The 22,911-nt window shown below is 61.2% G+C and overlaps 7 protein-coding genes across 7 annotated transcripts; 2 read left to right on the forward strand and 5 right to left on the reverse strand.

The window, feature by feature from the left end:
• Positions 1-983: 983 nt before the first annotated feature.
• On the reverse strand, positions 984-2,614 carry HRG_03840 (nuclear segregation protein (Bfr1); the record flags this gene model as incomplete). The annotated part of the gene is made up of 3 exons (XM_044862311.1): positions 984-1,124; positions 1,202-2,374; positions 2,477-2,614. 3 exons carry the CDS (start codon positions 2,612-2,614, stop codon positions 984-986), a joined length of 1,452 nt encoding a protein of 483 aa, XP_044723337.1.
• An 825-nt stretch (positions 2,615-3,439) lies between these two features.
• On the forward strand, positions 3,440-4,295 carry HRG_03841 (DNA-directed RNA polymerases I, II, and III subunit RPABC1; the record flags this gene model as incomplete). The annotated part of the gene is made up of 3 exons (XM_044862312.1): positions 3,440-3,532; positions 3,605-3,687; positions 3,770-4,295. The coding sequence occupies 3 exons, from the start codon at positions 3,440-3,442 to the stop codon at positions 4,293-4,295; spliced, it is 702 nt and encodes a 233-aa protein (XP_044723338.1).
• A 788-nt stretch (positions 4,296-5,083) lies between these two features.
• On the reverse strand, positions 5,084-6,612 carry HRG_03842 (uncharacterized protein; the record flags this gene model as incomplete). The annotated part of the gene is made up of 2 exons (XM_044862313.1): positions 5,084-6,215; positions 6,278-6,612. 2 exons carry the CDS (start codon positions 6,610-6,612, stop codon positions 5,084-5,086), a joined length of 1,467 nt encoding a protein of 488 aa, XP_044723339.1.
• Positions 6,613-9,610: 2,998 nt separating this feature from the next.
• Positions 9,611-13,570, reverse strand: HRG_03843 (beta-tubulin cofactor d; the record flags this gene model as incomplete). Its single annotated transcript, XM_044862314.1, has 4 exons — positions 9,611-9,826; positions 9,875-10,343; positions 10,488-13,339; positions 13,400-13,570. 4 exons carry the CDS (start codon positions 13,568-13,570, stop codon positions 9,611-9,613), a joined length of 3,708 nt encoding a protein of 1,235 aa, XP_044723340.1.
• Positions 13,571-14,371: 801 nt separating this feature from the next.
• On the reverse strand, positions 14,372-15,577 carry HRG_03844 (glycosyl hydrolase family 76 protein; the record flags this gene model as incomplete). The annotated part of the gene is made up of 1 exon (XM_044862315.1): positions 14,372-15,577. The coding sequence occupies one exon, from the start codon at positions 15,575-15,577 to the stop codon at positions 14,372-14,374; it is 1,206 nt and encodes a 401-aa protein (XP_044723341.1).
• A 2,913-nt stretch (positions 15,578-18,490) lies between these two features.
• Positions 18,491-19,290, forward strand: HRG_03845 (uncharacterized protein; the record flags this gene model as incomplete). Its single annotated transcript, XM_044862316.1, has 3 exons — positions 18,491-18,699; positions 18,775-18,917; positions 19,031-19,290. The coding sequence occupies 3 exons, from the start codon at positions 18,491-18,493 to the stop codon at positions 19,288-19,290; spliced, it is 612 nt and encodes a 203-aa protein (XP_044723342.1).
• A 296-nt stretch (positions 19,291-19,586) lies between these two features.
• Positions 19,587-22,313, reverse strand: HRG_03846 (variant SH3 domain-containing protein; the record flags this gene model as incomplete). The annotated part of the gene is made up of 4 exons (XM_044862317.1): positions 19,587-19,903; positions 19,965-20,642; positions 20,708-22,018; positions 22,094-22,313. 4 exons carry the CDS (start codon positions 22,311-22,313, stop codon positions 19,587-19,589), a joined length of 2,526 nt encoding a protein of 841 aa, XP_044723343.1.
• Between the last annotated feature and the right edge of the window lie 598 nt (positions 22,314-22,911).

Below are 22,911 nucleotides of genomic sequence, written 5' to 3' on the forward strand. Positions count from 1 at the left end.
CATGTTTTTCAATCCTGTTCGAGACTGTTGTCGGGAGCCGTCTTACTTGACGAAGCTACGGTATAGAAATGCTTGTTTACAGGTTGAGACGGGGCCAGGGGATCGTCAATGGGACAAGACGTTTCGGAATACTCGCCCGATGAAAGGACGAAGCCGGGAGAAAATGTCCGCGCTGAACACGGGCAGAGAGAAGAGGCGTGCAACCCGTGGCGTCTGACGGCGACATGGGGAGGTATCGACATGGCCTAAGACGAACAAAACAAATGAAAATACAGTAAAAAGTCCACGGGACAGACCGTGGAAGCCCAATCCGGGGCCGTTGGACTCTGTTGGGGAATGATGGATTGCTCGTGCAAGCGAATTCAGTGCTCGATTTCAGGACGCACAGGTGCCCGACGAGTGCCCAAGCCCTGTTGCATTGCGGCCTTGAATCAAAGGCGACCGGCAAAGCCGGTAGCATCCCATCACCGCCAGCAGAGACCGAATGCATGCTGCACGCGGCTTACAAGACACGACAGGGGGGGGGGGAGAAAGGGAAAATGTAAATTCGTCCACTCCATGCACAAGAATCGGCGCCTATGTACATACATTCAATCATCACTCACGTAGGGGAGGAAACAACAAAATGGGCAACGAGGGCAAACAAAGATTCCCTCGCCCTGCTCTGCGTAGGTTCAAACCCGGGATATAACAAGGCCAATCTCGATTTCCTTTTTGTGTCCCCGCGATGCTTTTCCCGCTTCTTGAAATGTTTTTTTATTATTTTTGGTTTGTTGGATGGAGGGGGGGAGTTTGCTCGACACCCGGTTCTCGATGGCGACGAGGAGACGGTGGCCCCACCTACCCCTTGACGAGCGAGGCGAACCTGGTGCCAGAGCTGCAAGAGAATAAACCTGGGCGGTAGAGGAGCAGGGTGACAGTGCGGGCGGGAGATGGGGGACGGCAAAACGGGGGCGTCTCCGCGTCGAGACGGCACGCCGCGTCTACGCCTCCTGCTTGTCGGCAAGGGAGGCGTCCTTGACGCCGGCTGTGACCTCGTCCACCTTGTCGCTGCCGTTGCCGTTGACGCCGTTGGCCTCTTCCTTTTCCAGCCTCTCAATCTCCAGCTTGGCCTTTTCGATGTTCTGCCGGGGGGAAAAGGGTCAGTGAAACTCTGTTGCTTGGCCAACCCCGGCGGTGTGTCATTTGCGGAGCAACTTACTCGCTGAGTCTGGGCCGTCTGGTCCGACTGCCAGTGGTCCAGCTTGGCCCTGACCTTTTCGATGACGCCGGGGACGTCGTCGCCGCTCATGGGCGGGTCGACGCCTATGAAGCCGCAGTCCTCCACGACGGACGGCGGGCAGCTGAAGAACTTTGACGGCGCCGCGGCGGCGGCGCCGGCGGCAGCGCCCCCCTTCTTGCCCTTCTTGCCCTTCTTAGCGGCGGGCAGGTACTCGTCCTCGCGCTCCTCCTTGCGGACGAGGCGGGTGCCCTTGAGGCCGGAGCCGTCGACGGTGCGCTGGGCCTGGGCGCCGAGGCCGCTGTCGGCCATGAGCGGGCCCTTTTCCGTCTTGTGGCTGGGGTCGAGGAAGCGGAGCAGGCTGTGGGCGCGGCGGATCTCCTCGAGGTAGGCCGGGTCGCTGGCCTCTGCGAGGACACGCTCGGCGACGGCCTTTTTGCGGTCGCGCTGGTACTGCTCCTGCTCGGCCTTGCGGCGCTCGCGCTGCTTGTCGCGGGCCTCGCGCTCGTAGGCCTGGAAGGCCTTTTTCTGGGCATAGTAGTCGTCCTTGATCTTGCGGATGGCGGCGTACTTTTCCTGCTGGTCGGCCTGCAGCTTGGAGCGCTCGTCGCGGAGGCCGTTGATGCCCTTGTAGGCCTCGTCCTGCTCGGCCTTGATGGCGTCGAGCTCGGCCTGGATGGTCGAGTACTGCTCCGACATTGCCTTTTGCTCCGGGTCGTCCATGGAGTCCTTGATGTCCTTGATCTTGGCGCGCAGGTCGTCGATTTGCTTCTGCGAGTCGTCAAACTGGCCAAAGTTCTTGCGCATCTTGCGCAGGTTGGACATGTCGCTGAGCGCCTTTTTCTCGTCGACGAGCTTCATGGTGCCCGAGTTGACCTGCTTCTCGAGGCTGGCGATCTGGTCGTCAATGTCGTCGGCGCTCTTGAAGGGCACCTTTGCCTTGGCCGTCTTTTGCTCGGCGACGCGGCTGCGGACCTGCTCGTCGAGACGCTTGATCTGGTCGAGCTTGGAGGTGCGGGCGTTCTTGCCACCGGCCTGCTTCTGGCGGATCTCGTTGGCCTGGGCAATGAGCTCCTGGCGGCGCTTCTGGGTGGGATTGGGCTGGTCCTTGTTCTTGTTGGGCATGGCGATTTCGATCTTGGCCTTGACGGCGTTCTGCAAGCAAAGGCATCAGCAGGGAGCCCTCGACTCGGCCACCATTCCGGACACAGGGGCCGCGCAGGCGCCGGTGGTCAGGGGGAGCAAAGGCTGACTGACCAATCGGTCCATGGAAGCCTTGTGCGCCTTTTCAGCGCCGGCGACAGCCTCCTTGAAGGCATTCTCGTCGGGGCGGGTCGGGCGCGAAGACTGGGCGTCGGCGGCCGCAGGGGCCTTTGCGGGAGCAGACTCGGCCATGGTAAACGATTCCTGAAGCCACGAGCCAATCTGAAGCCGACGAGGACGATCGGGGAGGGGGCTCGCAAGCGCGGTCGGGGCGAGCGAGCAGGGGCTTCAGCTGAAGTTGATGAAGAGATGGTTTGTGCGTGTGGGAAAAAATGCACGGCAGAGAGAATTCTCCCACGGGTGCGACAGAGCGGAGCCCCAATGCCCCCCCCCAATTTGCAAAGCCACTGGGGAATTGGACCCCTACAAGCGGTTACAGCAGACGTGCTAGTGCACACATTCCAGCAGGTCACTCACTGACTCTCGCCCGTGTCCGACTCGTTGGGCCCTTTGGTGTAGATGGATTAAAGGCTGAAAAGCCACGAGCAGCAAAGCACACACAAGTCTCACACCTCTTCATCAATGCCGCCCGCTCACCAGACTGCGGTTCGGCAATCCTCAACCTGTCCCGTGCATCTGCGTGAAATACTTGAGTTACTGGAGTAGCTGCCCTGGTTCCTCGGCACCATCCGCAGGCCAGCTTGTCATGAGCTACTTTGGTACTTGCTGCTGGCGTGGGGCCGCGACCGGCAGCCTCTCCAGCCCCCGTTGGCCGAGTCACATGACCCGGCGCCCGTCTGCCCCAGGGAAAAAAACCCGGCGGATCGGCGCTGCCTTTGCTCCCCGTCGGCAAGGCTGAATCAGAGCGCGCCAACAAGCTTTTTTCCCCTCTTCCCTGAAAGCCTTTCTTCTTTCTCTCGACGACTTCACGCTGCCGCCTCCATCTGCTGCAGCGCCCCATCGCCCGCCCGCCCGACCGACCGATCGAAGCACGCCCTCTTCGCCCCAGTCGCCGCGATGGACGACAACCTTGCCCACGATGCCAAGGCCAAGGAGATGGTGAGGCTGTGGCGAGCCTGGAGGACGGTGCACGAGATGGTGGCCGACCGGGTATGACGCCCTCGACGACACACGCAAACACACGTACGAGGCTCCTTCTGACTGGCGCTGTGCAACTTGCAGGAATACGAGCTTGCCGAGGAGGAAGTCAACATTTCTCTCGACCGCTTCCGCGACGAATACTGCACCTCCGACGGCTCCGTCATGTACGTCCATCGTCGCCCCCGTCGCCCTTTGCAGCGGCAACACCCCACAGTCTAGAAACCAACTAATCAACCTCCCACACAGCCGCGGCAAGTTGCAATTCTCAGCCCGCCCCAGCGACGCCATGGTGCGCAAAAACACCCCCCCCGCCACCGACGCAAACCCGGACCCCTCGACCGACTGCGGCCCCATCTGGGTCGAGTTCCTCACCGACAAGCAGTTTGGCGTCGGCCAGATCCGCCAGTTTGCAAAGTACACAATCTCAAACAACTACAAGACGGGCATCATGGTCACCCACGTGCCGCTGTCCCCCGCCGCCCGCAAGTCCCTCGCCAGCGTCGAGAACCTGGCCAAGATTGAGTGCTTCCTCGAGGACGACTTGCTCGTCAACATCACCCACCACGAGCTCGTGCCCCGCCACGTCCTGCTCTCGCGCGACGAGAAGTCGGCCCTGCTCAAGCGCTATCGCCTCAAGGAGACCCAGCTGCCCCGTATCCTGCAAAAGGACCCCGTCGCCAGGTATCTCGGCCTCAAGCGCGGCCAGGTCGTCAAGATTATCCGCGTCAGCGAGACGGCCGGTCGCTACGCCAGCTACCGTCTGTGCGTCTAGACCGTCACGGTGCTTATTCGACGGGCTGGGGATGTCTTGACAAGGCGGAGCGGTCAGGCGCCAGGCAAGGCCGGACGATTCGACCCCTCATGCAAGAATCAGGGGAGCGGCGGACCTAGAATCACGGAGAGGAAGTTGGCGTTTGCGGAGTATCGGCTTACATACCATGTTTACGGCATTTATTATCCACTGTATCTTTAGATGGCCCCCATCATGTCCAGTCCATCGTCCATTACCGCGTGTTCATCCATTATCAGTAGCCTCCGTTGCTGCCTTGCCTCCAGCCCCCTCTCACCTGGACACGCCGTTTGCCGATAAGTCGCGTCATATGTCATCAGAAAGCCGCTTTCCACGGGGTATATGCATCCCACCCACACGCATGCACACAGACACAAAGCCCGACGCCTTCCGCTTCACCGTCCCGCCAACGTCATTACCACGGCACACAGGCGTCTCGGCGCCCGCCGCAGAAAGACGAGACGGAACGGGAGCGGCCATAAACCAATCCATGCCCGCTCCATGGTCGCCCATGAACGAGACAGCCAGAAACACCAGCCGAGAAAGATGCAACGCCACGTTCTCAAACGCCCAGGCAATAGTAACCAGTGTCAGAAGGGTTAGGCAAAAAGCCAGGACCAAGGAAACCAGCCTTGAGATCCCGGGGCAAGAGTCGTGAGAAGTAAGGAAAAACAAGTCATGGTATACATAAGCCATCGAGGTTCGCCGACGATGGGCAAGGAGAACGGTTATTACAAGGCTCAAGGGCGGCCGTTTGGTGTCCCGAGACCTCACTTGAGGAGACCGCCGGGATCCATGAGCTGCGGGCCGGAATCTCTCCGGCCGTCGTACCGCTGCACCGGTCGGGATTGCGGAATCGACTGTAGCTGGGTTCCGGTTCCGGGCTTCGGCTTGGGCACGTTGCCGTTGCGCGGCCCGGGATTGCCAGCGAGATCTTGCAGGAGCGCCGTGGAGCCTCGCTGCACACCTGCCGTGCCCGCCTGCACCGAGGCCGGAGGGGGATTGGTGGCTCGCGAGGGGCCGGAATCGGTAGCGGTCCGCGCGGCCTCGGGGTCGTCGAGCAGGCCGCCCACGTCCAGGAACGAGAGTCTCCTCGGCCCCGCGGGTGGCGGTGGCTGTTGGTGCGTACCCGGTCCGTGATGCTCCAGCCAGGCTGCACCTCCCTCGTTGCCCAGCCGGAGGGCCATGGGATTGGGAGAACGGGGGGACATGGGCGATAGAGGCTCCGACCCCGGGCTACCGGGCGGGTCCCGTAGGCTGGGGTCGGCGCCGAGGCCGACGTCCCGGACGAGGTCTTCGTCGCTTCCCCACTGGCGGCGGAGGGTGGGAAGTCTGGTACTGGCGGCGGGGTCAAAGGACTCGGCCACGGAGGGGCGGTGAAACTTTTGCTTCTTGATGCCGCGGTCCCGGACAAAGGAGCCGAGGACGAGGGCGTTGGCCGAGGCGGTGGCGAAGATGATCTCGACCGAGGCCAGGAGGGATCGGGCCTGCTGGCGGCCGTGCTCGCGCAGGATGTGCGGCAATCGGTAGATGGTGAGGGCGACGACGGAGAGGCTAAGGGAGAAGAGCAGGATCAACTGGGCCTTTCTCCGGAAGCGCATGCGGCTGCGGACGATGAGAGGGACGGGGAAGACGACGAGGAGGATGTCGGTGGCGACGTTGCACGTGGCCATTGTGATGAGCTGGGCGTAGCCCTGGCGACACTGGCCACCCGGGTCGGGCAGGACCTGCCAGTGGAGGTGAAAGGGGCGGCACTCGGCGAGGTTGGTGATGAGGGTGGCGACAAAGGTGATGACGAGGGTCCAGCGGATGGCGAAGAGGGTCGAGCGGTGCGAGCGCTCCCAGGTGAGGTCTGTGAGTCGGGTGAGGAACTCGAGGATGGCGTACTTGTAGATCCACAGCCTGGTTCAAGGTTGGAGTCAGCGCACCTGGTGCGAGAGAGGGGAAGAGCAAGGTTTACATACGTCGACGTGTAAAAGAAGCGACTGGCTATGGTGAGGCCGCTGGCAATCGACTTTTGGCGCAGCTGGGCCGGGGTGAGGTCGACGCCGGTAAAGTCGGCATTGCTGGTGCCCCAGACGAGGATGAAGTGGACGCAGGCCATGCGCAGGACGAGGGGCACGAGGGCACAGGCGGCAATCTTGTCCTCGCGGAAGAGCCTCTCGGTGCGGATGAAGCGGCCGGTGATGCGGATGAGGATCATGAGGGCGCAAAAGGACGTGGCCCACCAGCAGACGAGCAGGGTGGGTTTGTCGTGGCGAAAGGGCAAGAGGGCGGGAGGGTCGGTGTAGAGGCTCATGCTGTGAGAGAGTTGGGTGATGGCTCGCCCGTCGACCTCGCGAGACGTCTCGACGGGGCGGGGGGATCGGAGGGCCGGACGGACGAGGGAGCGGACGAGGGAGCGGATGAGGGAGCGGATGAGGGAGCGGATGAGTGTTATTGGCGGTTGCGGAGCTGTGGGCGTCGCATGCGAGGACGCGAGCCTCGGCGGGGGATCTCAAGACTGCATGTGAGCGCAGACGATTGCGACGACAGGGCCGAGGCGGCAATGCTTGTGGCGGTGGCGGCGTCGGCGTCGGCGGTGGAACGAGGGGATCGATCCATGGAACGACGAGGGGTCCGGATGTCGGCTGGCGAGGAGGAGCGGCGGCGGCGGCGGCGGCGGATGGCGAGCAAGAGGGAGAGAAGAGCTAGGAAGCCATGCGGCGAGGATGGGGCGGGGGAGCCGTGAAGAAGTAACGCGTAGGCGGAGGGAGACGAGAAGGGCGGAGAGCAAGCGAGGTGAGGAGAGGAGGAGAGAGAATAAACAGGCAGTTAGTTGGTGGTGTTTTTTTCCCTGCTTCTTGGCACACATACAGGCGGTCTACCGACGGGAGCTCCAGTCGTCGCACGCAGGGAACAGCCCTGAAGCGAGAGGCGGCCGGGGTCTGAGCGCACCTGCAAAAGTGGCGGGTCGCGGGGAAGCCTGGGGCATGACGATGGCTGATGGGCGTCAGGGGGCTTAATCTTGTGATGTTTACTTTTTGCCCTCTTTAGCAGTCTTCACCGCTGCCCTTTTTGCTTTCTGTAGCTGTTTCTTTCGCAGTCAACATGATTTTTTTTTCCATTCAAGACAAAGGGGCCATGGATCAGCCTGCATGCACTCACGGCAGGCCGCTGTATGGAGCGGGGATGCGAAATTAGCCGTCGCATTCCGGGGGGGAGGGGGGGGTGAAGCGGTCCCCTCCAGTCACTCAGCGCATGCACTGGGGAAAGATGCGGTGATGGAGCGAGGTCGAGACAAAGCCAGGGTGGTCAAAGCTGCCGGAAGACGGCGCAACGGGCCTGGCAAAAAAAGAAAACCTTGTGCGAGATAACGGCCGGCGCACGCGTGGCAGACATAGGCTGACGCCACCGGAGTAATAAAGATAGCCCCATGCACGCGCCTGGCTGCAAGAGGGGCTGCAAGAGGGGCTGCAAGAGGCGGGACCAATAATAAATGCATCAATCAATCCATCAGGGCTGATGTGATGAAGATGGGCGTCGATGAAGATCCTCCCTGCCTCGCCGCGGATCCCCATCGTGCAGTACCGTACAGTACTGTACGGTGCTGTACTCCGTACCTACCTACAGTTGTACAGTGAAGAGGGACAGAGACGAGAGAGAGAGAGAGAGACGACGAGAGCCGGTCGGTGGGGGTCCGTCCCTCGGCGATGACAGGCGCTCCTTCCCTCCCTCCTCTTTCTCAGACCCTCCCCCCCCCCCCAGCCCTGCGCGTGGAGCGGTGCCGCAGCGCTGGGATGTGGGGAGGCCACGTACCGAGTACGACGCTCTCCGCACAGACACCCACGGAGATCTCGGTCCTCGATACATGGCCCGGTGGCAAAAGTAGAGTTTTGGTCGCCGGGCCTGATTGGCCGCCCAGCACCCGACGGCAGCACCATCGAGGCGAGGCGGGCCGGCCGCAGGAAGCCTTGCTTGATATCTGGTACTTGCATAATTCATACCTGAGGTATCTTGTACAGTACACTGCACTCTAAGACTACACTACACAAAGTCGTCTACAAAAAGTCGTCTCACCGCATCCCCCAGCCAGAGACGAACACTGTAATTAACTTCTTATTAAGTTATACCTAATTATAATACAGTGCTCTGCTCACAGCCACCCGTCCTCTTCTCCTTCTCCTGCGCAATCTCACCCACCCACCACTTGCCCCCACCACTTGCCCCCGCCAGCCAGTCTCTTTCTTCCCCAATGGCCCGGCACGAATGCCCGTCTCGGCATCTGCCTGCGCTGCCAAATGCAGCCCGCTCAATCGACAGCCCTGCGAGCGCACCGGCACCTTCGCTCAACTCCCTACGTACTGACTGATGACGACAGCAGCGGTTCGGACCAACGCAAAACACCAACCGAACCTCGTCTCAACGTCCAATCGCATCGCCTCGCTGCACCGGCCACCTGACGGCGACACGTCCATGTCCCTTTGCCACCTTGGCCGTGGCCTGTCGCACCAACCAAAAAGCCTGTAATTACCTTGCAGTACTAATGTCCTGTAGGTACTGAAATACTAGCTGCTACTACTACTCCACACGTGTTCCCCAAGGCACATGGCCCTGCCTGCCCAACGCCTCCGTCAACGGCGCCTCCATCCCATCTAGCTTTATCTCATGTTCTACCCAAAATGCCTCTCCCACTTGCCGCAATACCTTACTTACAGCTGGCTTGCCGGCCCCGCTGGCCCGCTCCCCCGCCTTTCCCCGCCGACCCGAGGCCCCGACTCCGCTGAGCCGGCACCTTGGAATATCCATGCTGACGCCGCCGCCTCGGGCTCAGCTCCAGATTAGGCCCGCCGCATCCGTATTTGACTGTCACATAAATTTTAACTAATTTAAGTTACATGCTCTCCCTGCTTGCTGACTACCGTCCTCGAATTTGTGCCAAGACCCTATACAGTTATACAGTTATACCGTTATACTACATCCATCCACCGCCGCTGGCCCCCCCGTCATCCGAAGCCCTGCATGACACCCTTATTCTCCTGCTCATCTTACCAATCCAAGAGTATAATTTAATTGGCCTCTCCTCGCCGCATCCTTTCATCTCCGCGTCCCCCTCATCATCCTTCACCAGCCCGCACGTGCAACCACGCGCACCTATGAAAAGGGACATGCCTTGAAGGCCCACGTAAATTAGACTCCCATGTGTACACTTCCATGCGTGCCTCCAAAGTTAGTGCCCCTATCCAGGGACACCCCTATCCAGGGACCAATCGACACAAGACCATGCCGACAAGCTTGCGAGCTTCACCCAGCGCCCATCAAGATCCCGGGCCCAGCTCCTCGACCACTCCCCGAATCGTCTGCTTATCCGCCTTGGCCCAGTCCACGCCGAGGAGCCTCGCTCGCCCCCGGCCGCCCGCTGCTGTCGTCCCGTCGTCCTCATCGCCCAGCACGCCCCACAGCTCGTCCACCACGGCGCTGCGCACCCGCGGCCACGGATGAAACAAGAGCGCCCCCAATCTCCTCCGCGCCTCCTGCACCCCGCCGTCTTGCCCGTCATCGTCCGCCGCCCCACGCCGCACTGTGCATGCCACCCCCCCATACACCTTGACGCACGCCAAGAGCTTGCGCACGTTGCCCGACCGATAGCCCGCCCTCTGCGTCTGCCGACACAGCTCGCGCAGGCTCGCCCCGTCGTCCCGCCCAAACAGCCCGCAGTGGAAGAGAAAGGCGGATATCTCCAGCGTCGGCACCACCACCCGCTCCTCGCCCTGCCGTTCCCGGAGGTTCCGCAGCAGGCCGCGGCAGACGAGCCCGCCATTGGCCCGCGACGCCTCGCAAAATTCCGTCAGCGCCGCGCGACTGGCCATGACGAGGTCGTCGTTGCCCGTGTCGGCCGACGTGACGAAACCCGCTAGGAGCTCGGCCATGCACGCCTCCGCGTCGGGCTGCGGGAGCCAGGGGTGCAGCCGTTGCGTCGAAACAATGTCAAGCAGTGTTTCGAAGTAGCCCTTGGACGAGAAGCCAAGGGTCCCGAAGCGGCTCGCGTGGCTTTGAGACGGGTTCGGTTAGCGAGACGCCACCCGGGCCTAGCATCTAAGACAAAGAGGGCGGGCGAACATGATCGGAAAGGAGGAGCGACAGCGTGGCACGGAGAAACAAAGGTAAAAGAAACACCCCTGCCGACGTGCTTACCTCTCTTGAAGCGCCAAGGCCACGGCAGCCTGAGCCTCTGGCCGCACGCGATCCAGCTTCTCGGCGGAGAGGCGCAGGACGCGGTGCAACAACGTCTTGACCGACGTTGCCACCCACTCGTCCTCTCCCAGACGCCCATCGCCCAGACGCCCATCGCCCAGCCGCTCCCACAGGCACCTGGTCGCCCGCAAGGCCTCGACCCTCACGTGCGAGCCCACGTCTCCCCGCGCGTCCGTTGTGTAGTCGCCGAGCCCGTCGCGCAACAGCTCCAGAAACCTCGCCGGCTCGGCCTGGATGACCCGGCCGCGTGTCAGGCTGACCAGGAGGGCAACCCTAGTGGCCACTTCTCCGTCCTCGTGCCAGCGCTCAATCAACGCCCCACAGGCCACGTCGATCCCGCGTGAGCCGCGGCCGTAGAGATCGGCAAGGGGCCGCGCTAGGGCCAAGGCATGAAAGTAGCCGTGGCCCGTAGCGGCCGCCCGGCTGGTCGGTTTATGCCGCACCACCTCGGCCCACCCTCGCAGTAGCCTTTCCCGTTCCCCGGACTCAGACAAGACGAGGAGCATGAGTGCGGCTGCCGACGCCGGCTCAACCGTTTCTGTCTCATTTCTGTCGAGCCAAGCCGGAATCACGTCGCGCAGTTTGGAAAGCAATGCTTCAACCTCGGCCTTTCTCGACGGATTCACGTCAAAGGCCGAGACCAACTCGATGAGTCTCCCGCTCCGCGACGGCGACAAGAGGTCCTTGCCCGTCTGCGAGAGTGCATGAGAGACGTTGGGCAGTGCTGTTGCTTGGACAAACGGTAGCAGGGAGATGACAAGCCTGCTAGCGCCTTCGGCAACCATCTCTGGCTTTCGACACGACACCGAGTGGCAGTCGGCGAGAATCTCCGTTGTATTGCTCAAGACGTTGCGCATCAAAGCAGCGTCCATCGACACCAGCTCCCAGTTGTGTGTGTCGTCGTTGCGGAAGACAAGGGTCAGGTGATCCATCATGGACGCAAAGCAAGACAGCAGACCGTGTCTCTCCTCGACCTGCCGCTTCGCAAGTGACTGCATCTGCTGCATCAGCCGCCGGACGGACCATTCGAACCGCGCAACCGGGCCTGCCGGATTGGTGCGCGACAACTCGGCCGTCAAGGCGCCAAAGGCTCTCCCCACAACTCGCCGCGAAGGGGCGTCGGCGTCTCCGATGCCCCTCCAGCCGAGTATGCCGTCCATCAATGCCTCGGCGTACTGGGGTGAAAGCCGGGCGACGCCGACTGCCACCTCGTCAACGGCGCGCGATCGTCTCGCGACGGCGTGGTAGTCGACCGTCTGAACAACGGCGATGCCCTGCTCCACGGTATCGGGATGCCGGCCGACGAGCTCCTGCAGGGCCGCCGAGGCACCACGTCGGATGTTTCCCGCAGGGTCCAAGGCCGCCGTCACGACGAGCTCGGTCGCGAGCACCTGCAAAATGGAGGCGGATGCGGGGTGCGCCTTGGCCGCAAAGACAGACTCGGAGGACACGGCAAGGAGCTCCTGGCTCGTGTATCGACGAGCAGTAGCCCAGATTCCGAAGCACGCAGCGTCGCGGACGTTGGCTCCGACGCTGACGCCCGAGGTGCTCCGCTGCTCAAAGGAGAGGCCGACGAGGAGGGCGTGCAGAATGTCCGACAGCTGTCCCGCGGGAGGGGATCGGCGGTAGAGCAGGTGGGACAGGGTCAGCATCAGGCCATGCCATTCGAGGTGGCTGACGGCGGACAGGTCGCGGACGGCCTTGGCCGCGGGCCCGCCGGTAGGGCGGGTCCATAGGATGTTGCGGTTGAGCGCTTCCAGGACAGCCTCTACGACCTGGGAAGCCATGCCTGGGTCCAGCTTGAGGGTGATGATGCTGAGGGATTTGCTGGCTGACAGCCTGACTGGAGTGTCATTGTCCGACAGGCTCTCGAGGAGGTAGCCGATGGCGGTCTCGGTGAGCTCCGTGCTCGCCATGTCTCGGCGCGACTTGCGCAAGAGCGAGACGACGACGGAGCGAATGACCTTGAGGATCATCTTGCGCACCAGAGCCAGCGTGACGAGCGCCTTGGACAGCCGGCTCTCCCCCAGCGTGATGTCGTAGACGGTGTGGAAGATCAGGGGCAGGTACTCGTCCAAGTCGGACGTCTCGGCCGCCGAGCGCAGCAGACCGGCGAGAAACGAGAGGACGCCGAGGTAGAAGAAGGTCGTCTGCAAAGCGGTGTCCGGGGGCGGCTTTAGAGACGCGAGCGCCCACCGAACAAGGCAGTCGAGCACGCCGAGCTGCTGCATGTCCCTCCGCATGGCTATGCGCACGAGCAGCGCCTTGGCGGCATCCTTCTCCTTGCCCGGCGAGGAGAGGTACCCGACAGCCAGTGGCATCAGACGGAGCGTGATGCCGGGGAGATTCTCCGGCCACGCAAGCCCCGGGATGACGGGGAGGCCGGCGTGGTCCAGGTCGACGGACGAAATAGTGGACAGGTCAAAGGGGGCGAGCAGGAGGTGCGACAGCCAGAGCAGCACCACGTAGCGCTGCTCCCACTCCCAGCCGGGCCCCCGCGACTGCTCCCCTTGTGCCTCCTCGACGGCAGCAAGCAAGAGCTCGAGGAAGCGCGTCTCATTGCTGAGGAAGCGCACCACCACCTTTTCCCCGCGCACCTTGGAAATGGCGTACAGCACCCGGCAAATGGCCTGGTCGAGCGGCACCACCGCGCGGCTTGACGTCGGCGCCGCGCCATGCTTGCCGCCGCGCCGCGTCTGCCGATACTCCAGGTACGCGTCTGCGAGGAGCGGGATCCAGCGGGGGAGATGAGGGTCCAGAAGCTGCGGAAGCTCCTGGAACAAATCGAGGACCTGGACGACGAGGTCAGTCGATGCCCAGTAAGCTCCAACAGGTCAACAGTCATCCCCCACCGTCGTAGTCGCCTGCAGAGTCTCCTTGGCCCGCACAAAAGAGCGCACGCGCGGCTTCCCCTGAGCGTCGGGCTTGCGCACGAAGCCTCGTAGGGCGCGGTCGAGGTCGGCGATGAGCTCGGCCGACGCCTTTTGCAGCTTGACGTCCGAGTCAGCGTCAGGAGCGTCCATGGCTCGGCTGTCGGCGCGCAGCAGGCCTTCTGTATTTGTGACTTTCCGTTTCTCCTTTGGCTTCAGTCAGGCCCTGGGATGTGTCGTGAGGCAAGGTGAACGTCGAGGTCGAGTGTGGGGCAGCGGCCCGCCAAAGAGGGGCAAAAATGTCGTCGGTTCCAGGGTAGGCCCTCCATTGTTCGCCGATTCACGCCCGCACTATGTCGACTGCCCGCCGTGCGAGCCGCTGAATAGGATTCGAATAACATGACATGTCACACATTCAACCACTTGCGAATCAGGTACAGTAGAGTGGTGTTATGCGCAGCTTGAAAGGGCCGGCAGCGATTCACAATGCTGTCGGCCATGATTGGGGGTCAACATCGCCTTCTAACAACATGTCACATCATCTTGGGGCTCCGGTCATGGATTATACTTTTATTGATTGGGAATCTTTGACAAGTATATGCAACCGACTGCGGAGTACATACATGCGTTCCATCCATGCCAGCCCGCTCTGGCCGGGGGTGACTTTCTATCTACCTGGCACCACCGTGCTCTATGCCATCCAAGTGGTCGTGAATCAAGACATTATCAACGAGTTATTCAAAAATGTCTCTCTTTGGCCAAGCAAAGTGCAGCTTGCACCCCTGCGCTTTGCGCTCGCGGCTGTGTCGTGTCCTTTGCGGAAATATACCACGCAGCAGTAGTCTGCTGCTTCAAAGTAGATTATCAAAGATATGACAGAGATGACTCAGATGAGGAAGAGAAAGGACGAAAACTATGGGAGAAAATGTTCAAAGCCCCTCGTGCAGGCACAAATCATGCAACTGCAATGGCCGCCACGATGGCGTCGAGGGCACTGCTTTGCGTCGGTCCCGTGGCAGGCAGGTAAGGCCCGGCCCAGGAGACGCCCAGGCGGTCCTCGTTGTCGTGGTCACGCTCCCAGATGGAATCGGCGTTCCTTATGATGAAGTCGCGGAATTCTTTGTGGGGCGCGACGTCGTTGAGGTAGCGCAGGTTGCGCACAAAGATGCCCTTGAACTGCTGGCCGTCCTTGCCGCAGTTGCCGGGCTTGAGCTCGCACTTGTCCGTCTCGACAAGGATGCCGTCGGGGGCGAGAGCCTTGATGGCGGCCTTTGCAATGGCCGTGGCGCGCTCGAGGTATCGGACGTCGCCGGTGGCCCTGTTGAGCTCGGCGAGGCCGCCGAGGACGACGCCCTGGTTGTAAGACCAGGTCTGGAGGCCGTTATTCTTGCACTTTGCGTCGAGGCCGTCATTGACGAGGTTCTGGGCGTTGATCATGCCGCTCTTGTCGAACCACTCCCATTGGGCCTTTGCGATGCCCAGGTAAAAGTCCTTTTGGCCGGGGACGCGGGTGGCGAGGGAGGCGGCGACGGAGAGGTAGAGCTCGTTGGTGATTGCGTTGACGTACTTGCGCTCCTTGTTCCAGAAGATGCCGCCGCCGCAGGGGGTGCCGGTGCCGGTCTGCATGTCCTTGAAGATGTCGACGGCGGCGTCGAGGTAGTCCCTGTCGCCCGAGACGTCGTGGGCGCGGATCCAGGCAAGAGCCCACCAGCCCTCGTCGTCGTAGAACTCGTTGATGAAGTCGTCGAAGCCGCGCTTGCCGAGGAACTCGCGCTTGGACATGCAGCCGTTGCTGTGGTCGAGGCAGTAGGTCGAGGTGACGACGCCGTTCTTCATGGCTTTGACGGTCTGGACGTTTGTCTTTTGGGCCTGGATGAAGGTGTTGCGTATGTAGCCGCCGAGGTTGAGCTCGTTGGCCTTGTCGACGCGGAGGAGGGCAAAGTCGGACAGGGTGGTGATGGCGTTTCCCGAGTTCCACCAGGCATCGTCATAGATGCCCGTCGCGATGCTGTACCAGTCCCTGTTGAGCGTCGTGATGGCTCGGGCGGCCCGGTTGGTGTTTGTGCGGGCATCGGCAGCTTGGACGCTGCAAGGCGTGGATATCAGGACGGCCAAGGTGGTGAGAACCACTTGCCAGGCGCTTTGCCTGGGTCGCAACATGGTTGAGATGAGATTTTGTCCAGGAGGGTTGAGTTGGGGTCGTCGTCGAGTGGGAGTAAGAACGGTAAGAGATGGAGGCTTCGGGGGGGGGGGGTATAAATGGGTATAAGTGAGTGAGAGAAGCGAGCAGCGAGAGCGGGTGAAGAGGAGAGGGAGCGAGTGACGGGGCAAGCTGAACGAAGGACAGAGGTGAGAAGAGGAGGAGGAGGAGGAGGAGAAGGAGGGAGGGTCGGACGAAGCAGACGAGAAGAGATGGACGGGCAGCTGACGAGCAAGAGAGAGGAGCTCGGAAGGATATATCAAGAGAGACGAGCAGGTGAGAGACGGGGGAAATCAGGTGGAGTCTCCAATGGGTTGGCTGGAGAAGAAAAGGGCATGGAGACAAGGGCAAGGGTGTTTGAGGGTATGATTTGGAGTCTGGGACAATGCGGAAGGGGGGGCATATTGTAGCTATCGAGAGTCAGGCAGGTCTAGGGATTGATGGGCGGCGTCAAGCCTGATTGGACGAGAGGGAACAATAGGCACAAAGACAGCAGGCCAAAAGGGTAAAGGCAATGAATGACTCGGGTGGCAGTTGCGAGGCTCGCACGGCGGTGTGTGTGTGTGTGTGCCCCGGCGAGGGCGAGAGAGGCAGATAGAGGCAGACAGAGGCAGCCGGGGGTGGCCCGGGACGAGGGGACGGGCAGAGGGAGAGCATGACCATGGCGACAGGAGCTCGCCCAAAGGGGAAAGAAGATGAAGACGGGCGAAGAAGGGTGGAGCACAAGCAGGCCCAGGAGCTGGGAGGGCGGGTTTCGCGTCGACGGAAGCGAGCATGGGTGGCGCCGTCATGCGAAGTAGCAAAGGCAGAAAAGTGGACGAGAGATGGAGGGAGCCACGTCAAACAAGGGAGTTGGCGCGCGCGAAGGGGTAAGGAGGAGCAGCGCGGTGCGAGGTTGGTTGGTGTTGGCCCCTTTGCGAGCGAGGCCTCGCAGAGGGTGCAGGCAGTTGGAAGACAAAAGGAAGAAAGGAAGAAAGGAGAGAGAGAGGATGTGCGCAGCCAAGGGCGGACAAAGGACGCGAGCCCGAGGAGGCGTGAAGACGACCAACTGAGTGAGTCGATGAGAGAGGCGAGTTGTGGTTTGTTTCAGAGGGGAGATTTGGATTTACAGCAGCGGCTCCCCAGGACGGCTCCCCAGGACGGCTCCTGCTGGTTCCTGCTGGTTCCTGCTGGTTCCTGCTGGTTCCTGCTGGTTCCTGCTGGTTAAGCGCCGCCGCCGCCCTTGGCCGTGCCTGCCTGCAGAAGCCGCCAAGCAAAGTACCCTCGCGGTGCCCTCTGACCGCGCCACGGCGGGAAGGGGCGCTGGCTGGGCTTGGCGATGCCTACAGAGTAGTTAGTACCTACCTAAGTTATCCGTACCGAGTAAGGTACTTGTCAACATAGTACCTACCTAGGGAGGTACTAGGCAGACAGCACCATCAACTGCCGGTGCTGACTCTCGGCTCTTTGCCGCGCCGTGCCCTCATATACTAATTACTGTACTTAGTAGCTAAGTTAATTACAGCAGACAACTCTGTCATGGATGAAGCCCGCTGACCACTCGACACGTGTTCTGTGTCTGTGCCTGTGCAATCCTTTTTGCCCTGCATCTCGCGGACCTGCGTGCATACAGGCGCCTCCCGCCCTCTTACGTGCCTCTTGGCAGAAACATGCCCAAGGGCAGGTGACATCTCCAAGCAAACAAGCCAAAGACAAGGACAACGAGAAATTAAAACACCACCATGGATGATGAATAAGGGAGACAAAATGAAGCCCGAGGAAAAAGGGCGGAGGCGTTGGGGGGTGCCCTGGCTGCTTGCTCCCACCCAACAGCGCGAGCCTTGCTGTTGGTGCGAGTAAGTCAAGCACCTGGGCTGGGCAGCCGGTGAAGAAGAGATTGTTGACAAGCTGATGCACAAGCTGATGCAAGCCAATGCAGCAGTCATGAACTCATGATGCACATAATCAAGTCTGTGCTTTCTTGTGCCGACAGGAACTCTCTCCTCTTTCCCTTTACCCCCTCCCCGTCACCCGGCCGAAGCAGGCCTTCGGTTTGCATGCATTGCCAACTCTCCTCTGATGGCCGTCTCCGTCAACAGATGACAACTCGGAGACGGAAACGCCATTATAGCCTCCATGAACCATATACGATTATGCTCCTATTATTATAGCACCTGTTCATTATACCCGCAGTGGGGACGGTGGGGTCCGCTTGAAGGAATCCCTCCGTCCTGACTCCTCAGAGTCCTCACCCATCCTCTCATTTCTCCCTCTTCAGCCGTTTCCTGCGCCTCCGTCCTTCTCTTCCTTGGTTCCCCGTTTTCCTTTCCCTTGTCTGGAGACTTGAATATCTATCTCATCCTCTGTACATGCAACAACGTCAGTGCTGAAAACAGCCGCCATCACCTCATCCATCCACCGGCCACCTGTCCATCCGTACGACTCGCCACCCAAGTCCGGCCTACCGCCGAGTTACCCATTCTCAAAAAGCCGGAGCAGGCATCCCCCCGCGTCTCACCAACCAGTCGAAACCCAACGGGGCCCTGTCTCAGGTCTTTCCGATCCAGCCCGTGGTTTGCCCTGCCCTAGTCCCCGTATCATGGCGGCGTAGCACACACTAAACTTTATTAATATTCCAGCTGCACTTCCCTCTCCCTCTGCCTCGCGCCACGTCTCTTTGCCTGTCCCTGCAAAATTGCAGTACTGTAGCTAAGCCAGGCCAATCAGGCGTGCATGGGCTTTGTTCAACGGCATACTCCGTACAGAGGCTGCAACTACCCAAACAGGTAACCAGATCGAAGACAGTTCCAACAAGTTTGGCCGGTCCGTCCATGATGCGATGCCTTCTTTGCCCATCATGGTTGTCCTCCCCTTCCACTCATCACAAACACACCATGGACCGTGCCTCACTCTCTTCCTCCGAGCGCCTGGCCATGGGCCCGTCGTGCCCCAAGGCCAGGGAAGCGACACAAACACACACATATGCCTCCCATCCTCCGACAAATCGCGGTTCTCGTGCAGCAGCCGCCCTCGCAATCGTCGCCCAAACCTTGGCCCACGACGGCACGGCCTTGGACAAGCTGTCTTGCCCCGTCACGCCCTCGTACTCATCCCCAAACGTGCGCGCACATGGCCATCCGATACAGACCTCTATCCCCTGATCCCCTCCGTGTCGCAGCTTCATGACCACCTGTTGCCAGACTCTCCAGCTGCGCATGGCCATTGTCGTCCTACCCCAGCACGTCGTTGCCCATCACACACCGCCGCTCACGTGGCATCCCACCAACGACCACGTCCCCGTCATCGGCATCGTCCTCTGCCGTCCTTGTGTCCGGCCGCTCACACCCGCCACCGCCTCGTCGACAAAAGCTGCCGTGCCATCACACATCGTCACGGTCGCAGTCGTCTTCGCTGCTCTCTGACCACTTCCTCAGCTCACCACCCCTCAGCTCACCACCCCTCGCCCGCCTCGTACGCCTTGTCACATGATGCCTTCTCGTGCCTTCAGTTCCGACCGAGAACAGGCAGCGAGAATCAGGCTCGCGCGTGTGCGTCGTCGCTCCAGCACGCTGACCGGCAGACCATTGTGTCGTACCCGTGGCGTGTCTCTGTCACCGAATTCCATCATCATACCCTTGCCCAGCTCCTCCGATCGCGTGTTGTACAACTGGCCTCGTGGACCGTGTTCTCATGAGACATGTGGCCCGCGCGACATAATTTTCTTGTTTTGCAGTCAGTAAAGGCCACGGCGGCTACCGGCTGCATGCCTTCGGTTTTTCGCCTCTCCCCTTCCGCATCAAAAAAATTGAAAGATGAGACACGGGCGAGTAAAACGAAGAAAAAAGAGAAAAGGAATAGGTGATGAACAAGAAGAGAGAAAAATAGGGTATATCCCACAAGTCAGAATCCGTACGCTCGGCGCCAGCCTGTCCAACCAAGTAGAGTCTGGGTCATGCGCGTCAATGCCTCAAGCCACAATACATACACCCGTCAGATGCTCCGCTCACCCGCCCCGGGCGCGTCGACGGTGCCTCTTCTGGACCGCGAAGGCAGGCGGAGGCCCGGGCGCGCCGTCTCCCGACTGCTCGTCGACTCGGCCAGGCTGGACGGCCTGCCCGACTTGCGCACCGACAGCTTCGACAGCACCGATGACGTCTTGCTCTTTTCGGTGGACGTGCTGCTCATCCGGTCCAAGAGGTCCGGCGAGAGCTCCTGCACCGTGCTTATGTCAATAAACGCCCGGGGGAAGATGCCCCATTTGCCCTTGGTGTTCTTCCCGGACCAGCACCAGTGCTCGGGGTACGGCCCTGCTCGCGGCGTCAGTAAGACCGTGGACTCGCTGTGGAGCAGAGGGCGACCGGTACTCACAGCTAATGTTGGTGATGGTATCGTTCTTGTTAAACTTGAGCCAGTTCCCCGCGTCCTTTTCCTTGAGCGCAGATTTCCACCTCGCCTTGGCGCACACATGGCTCGTCCCGTCCATCTTGATCTCAGCCGCAGGCGGAGGATCCAACTTGATCAAGTCCGTGGGCACCGATGCGCAGACGCCATCGTGCCATGCGATCATCCACTCCCCACTGTGCTTTGGCGGCCACTTGATCCCCGTTATCCTCGCCCCCTTGTCAAGCTCCAGCGGGGCGGACCGGTCGTAGGGCAGCCTCTGCCCGTAAATGCGCCGAGCCTCCTTCTTGGCGACCCCCGTCGGACGGTCGATAATGTCGTCCTGGTTCTCGTGCGCCGGATGCGCCACGGGCGGGTTCGGCAAGTGGATATCGTAGTTGTTGCGCAAGTGCTCCGGTACCTCGGCCTCCTCGACCACGGTAACGCCAGAGACCTTTGGCAGCGGACGCGGGTGGCGCGCCAGGTGGCTGAAGAGGGCTTTCTTTGTGAAGAAGACCGTCGCATCGCTCTTGTCTAGCGTGTGTCCCTGGTGGACGCAAAAGACGCAGCCGTACGGGATGTCGTCGACTCTTTTGGCCGGAAGGTGGCTTTTCTGCAGGAAACGGATGCGATACTTAACGCCGCACTGGGCAAGGTTGCCTTCTCCTGCCAGGGAGAATCGATTTTAGCCAAGTGACCTAGAATCCGCGTCCGCCCCGGGTCCTACTCACCTTGCATGCTCACATCCTCCTCAACGTCATTGAGGTTGAGCTCGTAGAGACAGCCGGAGCACCTCGCGACGACTTTGCTCAGCGTTCGATGCACCGGCTTCTGCACCTTCTTGACCCCAATCTCGCCTCTGATGACCTCCTGGGCGCCCGGGCAGAACCCTTTATGTTGGTAAAAGGAATCGGAAGCGTTGAGCATCGGCCCCCTCAAGGAAGCGTAGCTTTGCGATTTCTTGTCCGAGACCTCGGGTTCTACCAGAATCAAGCCGGAATCGATTTCAAACGGCGGTTTTATCGGAAGCTCCGGTTGGCCTTGCGACTGAGGGATGGGAGGCGGCGGGCTCGTCGGCGGACCGCCCAGAGAGTCGATTTTGGACAAGGACTCGAAGCCGGCGCCAATTCTGAGGGAGAAGTTTGCTGAACGGTCACTGTCGTCTCCCGAGCTGGCTGCCGACTCGCCAGATGGCCTGCGCGGCCTGCCGAAGTGGAGTCTTTTGGGGGAGTTGGATGCCGGGGAAGAATGAGCCTGCGGTAGCAGGGGAAGTGGCATGGCGATATCCGCCGAGTCATCTTCGGGCACCGGCGTGCTCTGTCTTGAATGCGGCTGGGCAGGGATATATTCAGACGCAAGGTTGGAGGCCAGGCGACGTCGCTGGGCGGCGTCGCAGTCAGGGCCCCGGCCGCATCGTGCCGCGGGCCTGCGGGCAAGAGACGAGACTTGCCAACGAGGGTCGGGGCTCACCTGCGGAATGTACGGGTCGATTGGCGATTCAGCCCTCATCGGCGCTTCATCGACGGGGCTGAGGTCCGTGGTATGCCCGTCGCCTGCCCCGGGGGGTTCCCACGGATTCGCCGATGGCAGCCGCGGGGACCGTTCCGATGGCGGCTCCAACGTTAGGGCAGAAGCTCCCCGCCGCGCTCCCGGAGCTTCGTCAAAGAGACGACTCTGGATCAGCCTCTTGAGCTGCTCGGTGGCATCCACGGTGCTCATGTCCCGCGGGGATTCGGGGGCGGAAATGACTGGTGGAGGCGCGCGGAAAGGATGCGGGAAGGTGAGGGATGCGTGCGAAGGAGAGTGCTGAAAAGGAGACCCGGGTCGGGAAAGCGGCGATGAGGGCGGAGAAAGCTGGGCATGGTCCTTGGGAGGCGCCTCGAGCCCCATTTCGATGAGGGCATCGTAGATCTTTGGTACGACGTCGCGAGTCAGAGCTTGGAGTCGGGCGTACTGGTCGGCATCAAAGGCGTCGGCAGCGACATAGTCGTCAAACTCGTAGACTATTTTGTTGAGGTCGCGGCGATGCTTTCTGATCTCATCTGAGATGGTTATTGTCAGCAGGCAGGTCGTGGTCGCGAGGGATTGGATGGATGCGGCCGGTGATTTATACAAACCATTTTTCCTCAGGGCGTCGATAAAGTCGGATCCGTAGGCTTCGTAATATCTCCAGCAAATGGGCTCGAGGCGGTTCAAAGCGCGCTCGCCCTCCTTGACGAGGTCCCTGGCAGCCTTGAGCATGGTTCGTGAGCGGGCGGCATTCCCCACAGCGGTGCGGCCCTTGTCGATGATGTCGCGGAACGGCGCGACGACGAGGTTGGCGACGACATGATCCATGTCTGCGCGAGCCCCGAGACGGGTACGCTGTGGAAATGGGCGACAAGTGGTGACGAGGAAGAGGCGGGAAGTGGGCAATGGATGGATCGGTTGCGCCAAAGGGCGGCGATCATGTGCGGCTGGACCGCCGGCTTGTTGGGCGTGAGGGATTAAGAATAGAACAAGCCGCCGGCGCAGAGTTCAGACACCGGCGAGGTCGAGGCGGCGGTGGCCCAAGCGACAGAAGAGGGAGTCGACAGGACAAAGGAGGACGGAATCTGACTGCGGCTCGAAGAGTGCGAAGAGTGCGGGAGGAGAAGCGGACCAGCCAGAGCCACCCTTGGCTGTCGAGGCGAGTAACGTTGGCATCCAACCGCCCGCTCCCCGGTCATTGCAGAATGAGGCTGGCAGGCAGACGTCGGGGCGACACAAGGGGAGCATGCTGTTGTGGCTGGCCTCGATCCTCCCGGGGTCCCACTGAGGCGGCGGCTGATGGCTGCTGCCCAGCACCACGACGTCCTCGAAAGGCGTCTCGAAAGGAGTCTGTTGGCCCCTCTCGGGCTCGGGAACGGCTCGTCGACGGCCATGCATACACGGAGTCGACTCGGCGGCACAGCCC

The sequence above is a fragment of the Hirsutella rhossiliensis genome (genome assembly GCF_020360975.1).
Source record: "Hirsutella rhossiliensis strain HR02 chromosome Unknown scaffold00003, whole genome shotgun sequence".
NCBI classification, from domain to species: domain Eukaryota; kingdom Fungi; phylum Ascomycota; class Sordariomycetes; order Hypocreales; family Ophiocordycipitaceae; genus Hirsutella; species Hirsutella rhossiliensis.